The sequence below is a fragment of the Antennarius striatus genome, chromosome 17, assembly GCF_040054535.1.
Source record: "Antennarius striatus isolate MH-2024 chromosome 17, ASM4005453v1, whole genome shotgun sequence".
In the NCBI taxonomy this organism is placed as follows: Eukaryota; Metazoa; Chordata; class Actinopteri; order Lophiiformes; family Antennariidae; genus Antennarius; species Antennarius striatus.
This window is the reverse complement of record NC_090792.1, coordinates 12,935,262-12,951,095: the sequence shown is the minus strand read 5'-3', so window position 1 is coordinate 12,951,095 and position 15,834 is coordinate 12,935,262. Positions and strand designations below refer to the sequence as shown.

The 15,834-nt window shown below is 38.2% G+C and overlaps 2 protein-coding genes across 4 annotated transcripts; one reads left to right on the top strand and one right to left on the bottom strand.

Moving 5' to 3' along the window:
* Positions 1-448: 448 nt before the first annotated feature.
* Positions 449-8,653, bottom strand: cga (glycoprotein hormones, alpha polypeptide). Of its 2 annotated transcripts, none has more exons than XM_068338739.1 (4): positions 8,061-8,653; positions 1,700-1,811; positions 1,284-1,471; positions 449-731 (listed from the first exon to the last, which is right to left on the bottom strand). In XM_068338739.1, exons 2-4 carry the CDS (start codon positions 1,791-1,793, stop codon positions 657-659), a joined length of 357 nt encoding a protein of 118 aa, XP_068194840.1. In that variant the 5' UTR covers positions 1,794-1,811; positions 8,061-8,653; the 3' UTR covers positions 449-656. The 2 variants fall into 2 exon arrangements, with proteins under 2 accessions (XP_068194840.1, XP_068194839.1); XM_068338738.1 differs by lacking the exon at positions 8,061-8,653 and adding an exon at positions 1,894-2,376.
* LOC137610857 (heterogeneous nuclear ribonucleoprotein Q) lies at positions 6,812-15,579 on the top strand. 2 transcript variants are annotated; one of them, XM_068338735.1, is made up of 12 exons: positions 6,812-6,951; positions 8,670-8,829; positions 9,698-9,816; positions 10,091-10,198; positions 10,387-10,500; positions 10,723-10,899; positions 11,125-11,260; positions 12,431-12,636; positions 12,761-12,910; positions 12,995-13,116; positions 13,230-13,558; positions 14,083-15,579. In XM_068338735.1, the coding sequence occupies exons 2-12, from the start codon at positions 8,682-8,684 to the stop codon at positions 14,109-14,111; spliced, it is 1,638 nt and encodes a 545-aa protein (XP_068194836.1). In that variant the 5' UTR covers positions 6,812-6,951; positions 8,670-8,681; the 3' UTR covers positions 14,112-15,579. The 2 variants fall into 2 exon arrangements, with proteins under 2 accessions (XP_068194836.1, XP_068194837.1); XM_068338736.1 differs by lacking the exon at positions 8,670-8,829 and having other exon boundaries at positions 6,832-6,951.
* Positions 15,580-15,834: the final 255 nt, after the last annotated feature.

Here is a 15,834-nt window from a genome sequence, read left to right as displayed (position 1 = left end):
TTATAGGCCTAAAAACACATGTAAAATCCATGGTGATACCAAATTATCACCATTGATCTTATATTTTTTGAATTGTTTTCTGTGTACTACAGACTGCTCTAGACATTGGGTTGATTCCATAGGTGCATATAAACAGTAAATTCATATTTAATTTTTTTCCAATATAAACACATCAGCAATTGCTATTTTAGTAAGAATTTTTCATTGCTTTAATTTCAAATATATAATGTAGTTGTAGAATTCTAAATTATCACAATTTGTTTTTGAAAGACTTCATATACTGTTTATTTTGACCACCATTTCTGATTTGAAATTTGGGTTTTAAGTGGCAGAAACCAGTCATTATATTAACACAGATTTCTTTTCCATATTTACATTAACAACTTATAAATTGGCAAATGGAAAAATCACATTTAATTCAGCCAAAGATATGTCAGTGCATCTGGATTCATATTTTAATTGCTTTTCAATTTACACACAATCGTGTACATTTACTAATGTAAAACTAAAGGTCACTTCCACATCACATATACAAAATCTTCACAAAAATAATATCTACCAACACAACAATATATATTTCAAAACACAGAGTGGCTTGTGTATATTAAAAGAAGCATAATTTGCTGCCAAGCTGAGTAGTGTCCAGTCCATATCTGTCATATTTTATGGAAATAGCAGGTGCTGCAGTGGCAGTCTGTGTGGTTTCTCACCCTTATAAAATCCACCACTGTCTGAAAGGGGAAAAAAAGTGTTTTAATTAGAGTATAGAAAATAAGGTAAATGGGCATAACTTTACATGATGTAAAATCAGATGCTGATTCTTGAACAAGGTCCACAAATGAACTGAACTGAGCGGAGCTATCTGTTGTAAGGCTAACAATACAGGTGGACCAAGGGTTTATTTTTTAAGAATGCACTGTTTTGTAATATCCCAACCTGTGTAGTAACAGCAAAACTGTCAGACAAATGCGGTAGAATAAAAATGTGCGTGTTAACAAAAAGAAAAAATGCAGACCTATGAAAATACAATAAAAAACCCAATAATAATAGCACTTCATTTCATGTGTGGAGCACTTAATCTACAGGTAGTGTGACAATTTTAGTCAACACAGTGTGCAGTTTCTTATCAATCTAACCAATGACTTTAAGACTGATAACCATCTTAATCTATGCTCACAAGAGACTACTGTAATTCAAAAATGAATGCCACCTCTACAACATTTAGTAGGTATTCACAGTGTCTAAAGAAAACTGTCTGACATGTTCCATGATGGCACCTGTACCTCATGGTGGTCCTTTGCGACACAACAGGTTGCCTCCGAGGTGATGTTTTTTGGTATCGACATCGTCCTCATGGCCTTGAGAGGCGTTGGGTATGCTCTGGAGAAGCAGCAGCCCATGCACTGATAGACCGGACGACGATCCCTGGAGAAAACACTGTTCTTCCTCAGTGTGCACTCCTGACATCCCACTGGAGAGAGACCAGACTTGACTATTGATCATGCACAGCCTATCACAAAGTGCCCATCAATTTTTATTAAAACTTTACAAAGGATAGAAGTTTTAGGTGATAGTTTACAGAAAGACAGATATCTTTGGCTTGCGCATTGTTTCTGCATTCACATTTAGTTTTACTGACAAATAAGATTTGAGTGACAACATTGAGCACTATTATAATTGTGTAACAAATATAACTTACTATTTGACTGGCCAATGTTGGGGTAAGAATCAGCAACATATAGTAGAAAAAAAAAGAAAAGAAGATTCAGTCCAACTGATTTCAGTGACCCCATTGTGGTTGCAGGAGTTACCTACAGAGTCAAAAGAAAAAGGTCATTCAAAGTAATGTGCTCAATCAAAGATGAATAGTAAAAGTCACAGATAAAATATTACCATGTTGAGAGAGAGTTCTCTTTTCATTATGCTCAAGTGCAGGACAAGTTTTTATCGAGTTCAGCTTCGTTTTGGGTCCATTTATACCCGCGTCCCTCAGTCTGTGACGACTTCCTGGATTAAGTGAAACCTACAGCACTAACCTTATCAATGATCTCATTCATTTACAGGCCACTTTGCAGCCTTTCTCATAATCCCCTTATACCCTATTCAATAAACAATGGGAAGTCAAAACATGCTTTCATCATTTTTCCGTTCTGACTATGAATGCTATATTTAATCCATGGGTTTTGTTGCTAAGTAATCAGGTTTACTCATTATTTGTCCTTTCACATCAAAAGAGGGTTCAGCATTTAGGATTTTTTTTCGACATTTTGATTAACTGCAGAAACAATTTTTGTGGGTTTAAAGTGGTGTTAAGGTGTTCTTAAATAATGAAGAGAGCACTGAAACATCAATTTTGAAACCAACAGCCTTGATTTGCGAATCACAAACTGTTTGAAACAGAGGGTGCAATCAGTTGCCTCTGCAGCCATCCTAAGGATAGGACAATAGATGATCACTGATCATCATATTATTCAGTATCTAAATTAAAATACTTTTCCCATACAAATGAAATACTTATTATTTCTAACAAAATGTTATATATATATATATATAGAAGTGAATGTATATTTCATTTGTTTCAGCATAAACATACCCTAAATGTGAAGGTAGTTGCTGAAATTAATGTTTTTCAGACCAAACAAGTGACTTCAGGATATTTGCTTGGACTGATTTTGTCACATTTTTTCTGTCATTTTGAAAAAAAAAAAAAAAAAGCATCTGAGTCTGAAAAAAGGAATCTACACGTCGATGATGAAGAAATTATGATGCAGTACAACATTATACTATAAATCTTGGATTATGTATGCAGTTTTAGTCTTGTGCTATACTGTCTATACAGTATGATGACGTGTTTCAGGACTCAGATTTTTTGACACCATATGAAGAAAGCATAACCTCAGTGTCACGACTCAGAAGTGGAGGAGTTGGTGGATTCCATTCGAGATATCTGATAACTGTTACAGAATATCCATCTGTTCATCTCCAACATCCAAAATGTCAAGGATGAATATGAATCCATTGTGCAAATTATCTGCTTGTTTACTTGAGCACTCAGGTCCGGTGTCCTTGGTTGTGCTGGTGATAAATCCTTAGACTACAACTTGTAATTTAATGAGCGATAAAGACAAGATGTTTAAATCACAAATATGTCTGATGGCTGTATTAAATCAATTGTACTGTTCATCCTGCAATGCTAAATCAGTGCTTGATTCCTGCTCCTTTTGCTGATAAGACTAATTATAACAGCTGACGCATCATTAGTTTTTTGGCAATATGTGATTTTAACGACATCCAACACATTTCTGTGAAATATGAAATATAATCTGAATCTAACATATGAGTAGCTGATTCTGAATGTAATTGTCAATGTTTTTTTCTATGAGTCAGCCATTAGACCTGCATCACATGCCTCTCGATTTATGAAAAAAGAATGGATGCTTAGTTTCTTATGTTCCACCAGTATCAAAGATATGTAAAGTCTCTCTTTGTCAGGTATACAGCGATCATCCTAAATGAGAATGAGAAACACAGAGATGCAGAAAGTCCCTGGTGTGAACTAAATGCTGTGGCTTGCATGGTCATGCTTGATGAAACACTTGTCAGATATTCTCATGGGGTCTTGTGTTATCACTTCTGTGGAATAGAAAAGGCACAGGAGTTACAGTGGGGCTAACAGGCCACATTAATTCCCAGCCAGACTCTCCTCAGTTCAAAGCTGAGACACCTTGGATGCCGTCATCAAGATAAACTCCGACAATCCAGTGCAACCAGACAGATGAGTTGCAGAAGAGATCTGTAGATTTCTTGGTTACAAAACAAATGTCAGAGAATAATGATGGAAAATGAATGTGAAAAACCAACAAAACAAAGCGTATTCATGATCCTGACCCAGTCCTGAATACTGGGGCCTAACAAGTCCTAAATTTATAAAAGAAAAATAATTAACCACATTAGAGTTAAGTCAGGCTGACTTCGGTTATATCAAAGATATATTTACGCTGATAATCTAAACTGAAGATGCCACTTATAGGCTTGGCTTCTACAGGTATGAAAATGTTGCACTCTGTACCAGTAAAACTCCCTACAGTATTTTTTATATTTATGGCAATATCAATCTTCATGTTTTATGAAATATTAGCTTTTTGTCTTAAGTCCACACAAGTAAGCCACTTAGTTACAACAACACAGGTTTTCGGTGTTTTGTCTTAATTGCTATTATTAACAATTTCCCTATGTGGATTAATAAAGTACATTAAATTTACATTACATTACATTTACAGATTTACCAATTTCTTCTCTTTCCATGTTATTGTCTTCTAATTATTTTACACACGTCATTATTCTATTTTAGTACATTTAATGTTTATCTATATTGATTTTGTCCTTGATATAACAACAAACCTTGTTTTCCAGGGGAATAAATAAAGGATTTCTTTGTCTCATGAACCAAGAGTACTACAGATGCAGCATTTGCTTTGAGGATGTTGATAGTGAAATACAGAAAAGGTCAGAGGGAGCTGCATTGTGTTTTTGTAGAGCTGGAGAAAGGTTATGACAAGATGTCCAGAGAGGAACTGTGGTATTGTATGAGGAAGTCTGGGGTGGCAGAGAAGTATGTTAGAGCGGTGCAGGACATGTATGAGGACTGTAGGACAGTGGTGAGGTGTGCTGTAGGTGTGACAGAGGAGTTCAAGGTGGAGGTGGACTGCATCAGGGATCAGCTCTGAGCCCCTTCTTGTTCACTATGGTGATGGACAGGCTGACAGACGAGGTTAGACAGGAATCTCCATGGACTATGATGTTTGCAAATGACATTGTGATCTGTAGTGAGAGCAGAGAACAGGTGGAGGAGAAGCTAGAGAGGTGGAGGTTTGTTCTGGAAAGGAGAGGAATGAAAGTTAGCCACAGTAAGACAGAGTACATGTGTGTGAATGAGAGGGACCCAAGTGGAAGAGTGAGGTTACAGGGAGAAGAGATCAAGAAGGTGGAGGATTTTAAGTACTTAGGGTCAACAGTCCAGAGCAATGGAGAGTGTGGAAGAGGTGAAGAAGCGTGTACAGGCAGGATAGAACGGGTGGAGAAAGTGTCAGGTGTGATGTGTGACAGAAGAGTTTCAGCTAAAATGAAAGGAAAGGTGTACAAAACTGTGGTGAGACCAGCGATGTTGTTTGGTCTAGAGACAGTGTCACTGAGGAAAAGACAGGAGACAGAGCTGGAGGTAGCAGAGATGAAGATGCTGAGGTTCTCTTGGGAGTGACCAGGAAGGATAGGATCAGGAATTAATACGTCAGAGGAACAGCACATGTTTGAGGTTTTGGAGATAAAGTCAGAGAGGCCAGACTGAGATGGTTTGGACATGTCCAGAGGAGAGATAGTGAATATATTGGTAGAAGGATGCTGAGTTTTCAACTGCCAGGCAGGAGGCCTAGAGGAAGACCAAAGAGGAGGTTTATGGATGTAGTGAAAGAGGACATGAAGGTAGTTGGTGTGAGAGAAGAGGATGCAGAAGACAGGGTTAGATGGAGGCAACTGTGGCGACCCCTGAAGGGAAAAGACGAAAGGAGAAAAAGATCTGTGTAAATTATTCCTCTAAATCTTCAGACCTTTTATTGTGGGAGTTGCTGTAGAGACTAACCCGCAAAAACCTTTTAGCTATGAGACAAATATTAGAGTCATGAATCATCTTAGTTGTGATGGAGAAAACAGATAATCCAAATGAAAAGCCTGTACTTCAAGAATAAAATTTCAAGCAGATTTCAACAGTTATTTTGAGAAGTATTTTCACTGGGAAGACTTGTAATTTTAAAGTTACCAACAAGTGGAAGTTAAACTATCATTGGTGGACATGTGGAGAGAAGTGTTAAATTTATGAGAAGAGTGACACAGTGTGGTGAAAAGTGGGACTCACTACCTTTCACCAAAAGTTGTCTGGTCCCATTTTATTAAAAGCCTAAAAGTAAATCTGCTGTTCAGTTAGACGTGTTGAGCTTTATAATTATACTGAATAAAACTTCTTATATGACAATTTTTTAAGACACATTTTTCTGCTGATTTGAAAATCATTGTGTTTATTCATCTCTGGGGGGACAGTCAGACAGTAACTTTTCATGAGCGAAAAAAACAACAACAACAACAACAACAACCCCAAAACAAAACAAAAACAGCTCTTTTTTTTCAACTTTGTGTATTCCCAGATAATTAAGAAGAACCTTTTCTTTTAAAAAAAATAATAAATGAATAAGTATGCTGTTATGATTTTTCCAACTAAATAATGAAAACTTGAATCTTTTGTTTTATTAAACACATCTGGAGATTAATGATTAACAAACAGAAAGAAAAACTTGAATGTGGAAAGTAATTATCGGGCTAACCAAAGCCGTAAGACGTAAATAGTACCATAAAAAGAAGTTTAAGTCTCAAAAAAGCTGGAATGGAGGAGTATCTTATTGAAATTACTCGTGAAAATGTACTCCAGACTGGTACTTGAGTAAATGTATTTGGTTACATTCGATTTAAAAACTGTTGATGAAAATTATTAATGCTGATAAATGGTAGGGTAATTCAATTTTTATTTCTATGTATTTTTGTGGATATGTGTCTTTTATGTTTTAACAGTATTTCGTCATAAAGCTTTCAAACAGTTCGTATAACCAATAGCTATGTCGGCGGTATTGTCGCCGTGAATTTGCCCATCGTTAATAATTATGATGCTGTGGATGACCTGCTGCTCCACTGTAAAATGCATACAAGGCAAGCCCGTGCAAGGCTGTTCAAGAAACCCCATCGACGAAACAAAACTCGAGGCGTGAACGTGGCAGCCATTTTACATCATCAAGAGTGAATGACTGAAGCCGGACCAGTGCCGGGAGTTTTACACTTTTTCTGTCTTTTAAATATCACATTTATCTTCCTAAGTAATCAACACCATACACGTTGGTGATCCAGCGGCAGGTAGGGCGAATAATGCTAACTGATCAACTGATGGTTGCTTGTTTAATTGCTAAAAAGTCTTGAATCGTGTGGTGCTGTTTCAAACAATGTGGAAACTGGTGGTGGTTGGGAACGACTTCTCCAGACCGGCTTTTTGAAAATGGACTCTTCCTATATGGCGGCACGTTGACAAACCACGTATCTAGCAGGCTAAAACCCTTAGCTATCAGGGCATTGTTAAATTAAACTTAATTTTAAAAAAATACTTGGAAAATTGGTGCAGTCTATACCAACAAATGACGTTGTAACAATGGCCTAACTGAAATTCCGTTCGGATTAGCATGCTAGTCTAAGCTAGCCTATTTTGACAGATCGTGGAATTGACATGCTCATTGTCATCGAATGCTAGCAGCAGCTAGATGGCAAAAGCCCCATATCTTAGCACGAATATTCGATCCGGTGTTGCTATCGTACCAACCGGCATGTGTTGTCAACACTGAAATCGCAAAAGTAGAGAGAAACATTGAAAAAATATCCTGGCGAGTCATGTTATTGTCCTGAAGAAGGACCCCAGTTAGCGCGATTGCCCCAACATTAGCTGTACAGCTCGTTAGCTAGCTAGCTAGCCTCAACGTGTGCGAGTCGGTCCCTCCCCGCTAAACCTGACGTTATCACTAACACTGGAAAAAATTATACAGCGCAAAAATTTGATCATTTTACAACCCATGAATCAAACACCATTTTGCACAAAGGGTTCAAAGATTGTTCATAATATCTTGCAAAATTGTTCAAACCATAGGAAAGCACGTGCTTGCCGAGCCGATATTGATTAGCATCCACTGTAAAATAAAGATCGTAAATTATGTTTTGGTCAACGAGAGTGAACTAACTTTGGGTATTGAAGGAATAAAAGTCCGTTTACCTAACAGTATAAAACATTTTTGCCCACTTGTTGTGGAGTCCACTCTTGTCCTATGTTGCTGCTTTGTAAAGGTTAATTCCGCAATTTATGAGACACGCATGGAAAGTAACAGTTGGATTAGTCATTAGCGTGGTAAATGTAGTATTTACCTTTGTGTCACAATATGTATTGACAAAGTATCGAGAATAAATTACTAAAGACTACATACTTGGTTTGCCACCGGAAACCCGGGCTCACTCTGATGGAACACGTGTTTCAGCAATGTAGCTTGTGCTGAAGTCAGCAGTGAGAAGGTAAGCTAACATGTAATTTAGAGACCAAAGCAGACCAGGCTCTGCACTAACAGTGACCTAAGTGAGCAGGGAAACGGCGTTACAAAGTGAACTTGGCAATATTTATGTAACCGTTTTAGCCCAGAACAAGTCAGAATGGAAAACATTCCCACATGAGCAAAAACCCAAGATGACATTCAGTTTGCTTTGGTTTGCGCATTGTCTTTCTTGCACGCAGTATTGAAACACCTGTTAACTGTTGAAATGTAGATCTGTGGATTTATACCTCATCCAAGTTAAGAGCTGCAAGTGTAAACGGGATAGTGAAAAGTCTCCAGATATAACTATATTTTGTGTTGACACAGCAAACTGTTATGTCACTGATCACATGTGCATGAGAAGAAAATTTATCCAGGATTGTAAATGGTTAAATGGTTTTGAAAGTTTTCTCTTTTTTTGACTTGGCTGAGACTTTGCACTCTCCTGAATACATCCAAAGTCTTGCCCTTGACCCAGGATTAATTTGGCTCATTGCATTTACACAGATTTCTGGAGACATGGCCACAGAACATATTAATGGAAATGGTCCAGAAGAACCAATGGACACCTCTGCTGCAGTTACCCATTCTGAACACTTCCAGACTTTATTAGAAGCTGGTTTACCACAGAAAGTTGCTGAAAAACTAGATGAAATTTACATAGCAGGTAAGGAACAATGGATACTTGCATATTCAAATATGCAAATCGTCATGTTTATCAATTATTGCATGTATTGTCATTCTATCACCGTTTTGAATGGGGGAATTGGGATCCTGAAGCAACTTTTTGTGGTTTCCTACCAAAATGGGTACTGCAGTGCTACAAAATATTAAATTACACATCACAAGTGTGAAAATGTGTAAATGATTGAAGCATTTGCATTCCCAACATGGTTGCATGATCTGGTTTCAGGGCAAATTGTCCTATCCTTGGTCGTGTCTTAGTGAACTTGTTCAAGCTTCCCATTCATTTCACATCAAGTTTCTCTGCATCCCATAAAACTGTTGCAGAGGGATCTGTGTGTTTGATAACTCATATGCTTGTTGTATTGGTCATACATTGACAAGTGTGTCTAGGTTGAGCTGCAGTGACACACTTGAGGGGTCATTTTAGGGCTTGTTTGGTCTGTGAGATCTAGAAAAGTACTGGCCAGGCCATTTCAGCCAGATGGGACCAGGACAGAAACAATGGCAGCAGCTGTCTGGTGTGTTGCTGCCCGGGACAGGTGACGGCCCCTCCATAGAAGAGAATGCATACTAGGTCATTACAAACTCCAGCCACAATATTGAGGGGCACTGGTATATCAAGTTCCACTCTCACATCTGTTGTAATTAGTTCTGCAAAAATATTCAGGTTACAGAGTAAAGTGCATGCAGACTATTGAATATAATACCTTTAGGCTGCACCCCCCCACTCAGTCATTACTGCAGTCATCATATGTAAATGTTTCGTCATACTCTTTCCGTTGTATGTAATGAAATAAAGTGAGTTGTTCTTGCTAAGAGCTTAGTCTTCTCTGCTGTCTTTCTTCCAGGCTTGGTGTCACACAGTGACTTAGATGACCGAGCAATTGAGGCTCTGAAAGAATTCAACGAGGAAGGTGCTCTACAAGTCCTTTTGCAATTCAAGGACAGTGACCTCTCACATGTTCAGGTAGGAGTGTGGCACTGCTGCTACAGGGTTGAGCAAATGTGGACGTAACAGTTGTGATGCCTTCACACAAAGTAGATGATTGTCTTCTGTGCAGTATGATCTATAGTGGCATTATGCAGTAATTTTCAGCTATCACTGATCTTATCGATGAGGCTGAGACTTCATGTTGTGTTTAACAGCTTGTTCTTTTTCCAGAAAATGACTCCGAACATAATTCAATGACATTGATCTTATTCTTTATTGTGTCATCATAAGTAGTGTTTCTTTCTTTTAGAACAAAAGTGCCTTTCTTTGTGGTGTGATGAAGACGTACAGACAGCGAGAGAAACAAGGGACCAAAGTGTCAGACACCAATAAAGGACCAGATGAAGCCAAAATCAAAGTGAGAGCTATTCCAATCTCTAAAATTGAGCTGTGTCTGATTTGATGCTTAGGGCAACTGTTATTGAAGTAAAAGACCCATTCAAACAAAATATTTTGAAATGTCTTCCATACTTTTATTGTGTACTGTGAAACCTTTGTTCTTAATTCATGGAAGTTAAAAAGTGTCCCTTTTTCCACTTCTTCCAGGCTTTGCTGGAGAGGACTGGCTACACACTTGATGTGACAACAGGCCAGAGGAAGTATGGAGGTCCCCCACCAGAAACAGCCCACTCAGGGGCTCAGCCAACCATCGGTACAGAGGTAGAGAATATTCCATTTTTTGACGTGTACCCGTTTTTCAATATTTGGATTTCATATTGTGTCCAAATGATGAATTGTTGATTATTCTCTGTAGTAACCATGGTTACGGTGATAGTTTACCGCTAAGATCTGACTGGATACAGTTACCAATATGCCTTCCATCCTTACTGTGTCAAACGAGTTTTTCTTCATGCACCATATTTTCCTCTGTCAATCTTGTAGATATTTGTAGGTAAAATCCCAAGAGACCTTTTTGAGGATGAGCTGGTTCCGCTGTTTGAGAAAGCTGGCCCCATCTGGGACTTGCGCCTGATGATGGATCCTCTCAGTGGCCTGAACAGAGGCTATGCCTTTGTAACTTTCTGCACTAAAGAAGCTGCACAGCAAGCTGTCAAACTGGTAAGCTTGTTCTATTCCTCAGTGTAACCAGAAAGAGAACCTCTGATGTAATTACAAAAAGGACAATAAAAATAAGTGATTATACAAAGAAAGCTTTATGGCATGCAATGTTCATAGATGACATAACATATGAATCTGTCTAATTAGTTAAATTACAAAGGTGGTTAGTCGTACCAATTTCCATAGCCTTTATTCCTTCCTAACGTGTCCTCCGTTCATTCACAGTGCAACAACAATGAAATTCGACCCGGTAAACACATTGGTGTATGCATCTCTGTGGCCAATAATAGATTGTTTGTTGGCTCCATCCCCAAGAGTAAAACAAAAGAGCAGATTGCTGAAGAATTCGCAAAAGTCACAGGTAAGTCGGAAATTTTTTATGATCTCTTAGTGTGCTGAATTTAAGAACCACGTTTCTAGATATTACTTATTGTTTTCTTTTTCAGCCATAGATTTTGCATTTTAGATTTGTCGTGAATGAATCATAAAGTAAAGACTGTTATGTTTGTGTCCAGATGATGACATTATTACCATCCTGGAGTGACTCACGTTACTGTGATAGTTTATCGCTAAGATCTGATTAGACACGAAGGATGTTTTCACACTTGTATTTAAATCACACTTTTAAAAAAAAACCCCAAAAAACATGTCATATACAGATTGGTTTGAAACTCTATGGTAGGACAGTTTTGGTTGATGTCTACCTGAATCTTCACATCCCAGTCTTGTAAAGGGCAGAAAATGTATATATTTAGGTACGTCAATGTCCTGGAAAAATTCTCATAGGATTAACTGCTTTGAGAAATATTACTTGACAAGAAAAGACAATCCATCTATTCAACAGTTACTAGAGACTTCGTCACCAAACAGCAGATGGAACTTTGATCACAGCTGCACATGTTTTAATTGAGATTATATGGCAATGCACACAAATAGGATACTAAAGAAGAGGTTTGATCAGTCTTTACCTAATGAAAAAATTCTGTGTTACCATGTTTACGAAGTGACGTGTATAAATAAATGTAGAATGGTCACAGGAATGCATTATAAGATCACGATATGAACATGCCTTTTGAAAACGGGTGTTTTTAATATAAACGTAAACAAACCACTCAAAACTATTGAACTGAGTCAGGACTACGTGTTCTTGGGGGTGCTACGATGCTCATATTTTGCCCTGATTGCTTGGTTCACATTTAAACAGTCGTTTCTGAGGTTTGATGCTCCTGGTTTTAATAAATGAGCCTGCTGTCAAAACAACCTCAATGTAATAAAATTAGTGTTTTGACATCGAATGATTTTTGTAGTGAATAGATTGTCACAAGTAACAAAAACCCTATAATTTCCTAATTTATCTTTACAACTGCTTTTAGGTAACGTGGAAAAATTACTTTTAAAAAAAACCCTTAATTTTTCCCTCAATAGTGTTTTTTTTGGTTACTTTTTAAAAGAAAGAAAATATTACTGATGTAATATTGTTCCCTGTTGACGAAATGCAATTAAGGACCTGCTTCTTTTCCTGTTTCTGCAGAGGGTCTAAATGATGTCATATTGTACCATCAGCCAGACGACAAGAAGAAGAATAGGGGCTTTTGCTTCCTGGAATATGAAGATCATAAGACAGCAGCTCAGGCTCGTCGCCGGCTGATGAGTGGCAAGGTGAAAGTGTGGGGAAATGTGGTCACGGTGGAATGGGCAGATCCCATTGAGGACCCAGACCCAGAGGTCATGGCCAAGGTGAGGCATAGCCCAAGAGGTCACCAGTAGCATTCTATGTAAATGTACACGTGACATAAATTTCTGTAGTTATAGCTGTTTCACTTACTTGCACAGAACTTGAACCTTACATTTTTGTTACCAGGTAAAGGTGCTGTTTGTAAGGAACTTGGCTTGCACTGTCACGGAAGAGATACTTGAAAAGGCCTTCAGTCAGTTTGGCAAGCTTGAAAGGGTGAAAAAATTGAAAGACTATGCCTTCATCCACTTTGAGGAAAGAGATGGTGCTGTAAAGGTATGGCTGGAGAAAAAGTTATTGCTCAGACTTGAACTTTCATTTGAAGTGAAGATGTAATTGTTACTTTGCTCCCCCTTACAGGCTTTGGCTGATCTCAATGGCAAAGACCTCGAGGGAGAGCACATTGAAATTGTCTTTGCCAAGCCCCCTGACCAGAAAAGAAAAGAGCGCAAAGCCCAGAGACAAGCCGCTAAAACACAAATGTAGGAGAATAATGCAACTCAAAACCAATTTCTTTTTGGCGGTCATCATTTTTTGATTTAATGTAAAGCAGAGGATGATATGTTTACACTAGGTTTTTGCACTTTCTTTTCAGGTATGATGAATACTATTATTATGGGCCTCCCCACATGCCACCACCCACACGAGCCAGGGGCCGAGGTGGGCGAGGAGGTTATTCCTACCATCCTGACTATTATGGCTACGAAGACTATTACGATTACTACGGATACGACTACCACAACTACCGGGGTGGCTATGATGACCCATACTATGGCTACGATGACTTCCAGGGGTCTGGGAGAGGTCGAGGAGGGAGGGGAGGAGTCCGTGGCAACACTAATCAGACCAGGGGTCGTGGTGCTGTCACACCTCGGGGCCGATTGAGCTTCTCCCAGCGAGGAGGTCCTGGAACGAGCAGCAGAGGTAAACGAAAATCTTTGTTTAGACTATTAGTGTCAAAGTGGGCAAGATGCAGTGGGTCAGTGATGTCTAGAGAAGGTTTTCTTTTTGTTCCATCTCATTGCTGCACAAGCAAAAAAAAAACTTGACCTAGTTAATGACCTAGTTAATGTGAAATCGGATCTGAATCTTAGTAGATAAATCTGAAGATTTACAGTAGATAAGCAAATGAAAGCAGCTGTCTTAGAAAATTTAAAGTTTTGGATGTGTTTGTCATAAACTGGATTGGAAATAACTCAAGGCAGTTCCATCTGCTGTTGGCTTGATGACCAACTTCTGACAGTTGTAATCTTTTTAGAGCCGTCGCCTTATGTATGAGCAAAGATCATTCACTGTTGACCTAACACGAGTCTCACTGAAGTGATAACAGTATTCAACCTGACTGTTATTCAATTTTATCTAATCTTGTGGTAAACTAATTATTGCGAAAATTAAACCACAGTGGTGGTGGGTTTTATTTTTGAAAATCTTTTCTGTAATTGATCCAGCAGGGAAACGGGGCCGAGGACGATCCTGACCTGTCAGAGTGGATACTGACTTGATGTTCGGGGTTACACCATAAGCTGCAATGGATGTTGAAGAAAAAAAAAAAAGCACGACAAAAAGGTCCAATGATATTCCAGCCTTACAGAAGAAGCATCCCCCCATTTTTTTTTATTTACACTTATTTCTGAAACTGCCACCTTAAAAAGATGACCAGAGGATTCTGAATACTTGCCCCAGCCTCTTAACCCTGAACCCCTGTGCCCAGCCCTGATATAAAGGGTGCTATGTTATTGCCCTTACAATCTACCCCTTCCCTGTCCCTGAAAATGCCATTTTTAAAAATAATTATTGAAGAATTTGCACTTTTTAAGTTCTTGGGTTTGAAGTGGCTCAAAAGAGCTTGATGCTATTGTATATTTTTGTGCTAATCACAATTTTTATTGTTGGAATATCCATGTTTATCTTAATTGTTTGATCTGGATGTTTGACGGAGAACATTTGCAGGTTTTTGGGTGTACCCACCTGGCATGGATAAGTCAGGCATTCCAGGAAAGTGGTTCTTTTCAGAACCTGTCTTTAAAGGGTTGGTTGACTACCTCAGTACAGAGGACTAAACTACCCGGCCTGTACTGTAAATAGGGAAACTATATTGATGAAAGCAAGGCTTGTTTCTTACAAAATATGCACAAGAGCTGTAGCACAAAAACAATGTACTTAATGTAATATAGTCATTTCAGCTGCAGCTCTGATACTGCAAACAGTCTAACTGGGCATGCAAAACAATCTCATATGATGAGTCTGAACAAGCCTTGCTTTTGTCCTATTTTGAACTGAATTAGCCGCCTTGCTTCTTCAGAATATGTAGTTACTGGTTGTATAGTTTTTCGGATAAAATGTTACTTTTGTAAAGGCTTAACATCACAGGCATCCAACTGCCTTTGATTTAAAAAAAAAAACAGAACGAAAAATAAGGCCCTGCAGTGTCCCTTTGTGCCGCTGTATTTCAGTGGGTTTTTATGAAATATTTTCAACATCAGAATAATGTGTAATGACATAATTCGAATCTTCATCATATGAAATCATGTGAATCTTGATTGATCCCTCCACAGCCCCCAAAGACAGCAACTATGTCAAGATCTTTTGAGTTAATCTTAATAGATGACTGAATTGCCATATTGCCCAGCCAGTGAGCATGTGTGCCTAATGTTAGCTGCTGTTACTTGGTGAGGGATCATAGTAACATAGTGGTAGAAGGGATACTGCAGTGAATGATTTCTATTTCCAGGTATAGCAAAAAGGAAACTGCTCTTCAATCCCAGTTTTCTATACAGTTAACTCCCTCAAAATCATAACAACCACCTTTTGAAAAAAAGATGTTAGCAGTTTTAAACTATTGTTGGTGGCCAACAACGTTTTTTGCATTCCTGCAAATAAATTGTTTTATACTGTAAAATGGAGGTGAGTGTAACTTATTTTTGTAATAAAGTTTTTGATTTCTATCTGTGTCTTACTCTTTGGATAAAACCTGAGGTGCAAATAGTCATGTATTTAAGTTTGATTACAAGTCTGTATGAAACAAGTGGAATTTGTATGCAACTAATCTGAAGACTTTGTTAAATGTGCACTTGAGAAAATGGAATTGAAGCAATACAAAGTAAAAAATCTATCAGGACTTTAAATGTATTTGCAACTCAATCACTTTAACTTAAGGTATTTCTAGTTTTACACAACAGCTGGAAGCATGCTTACACTTG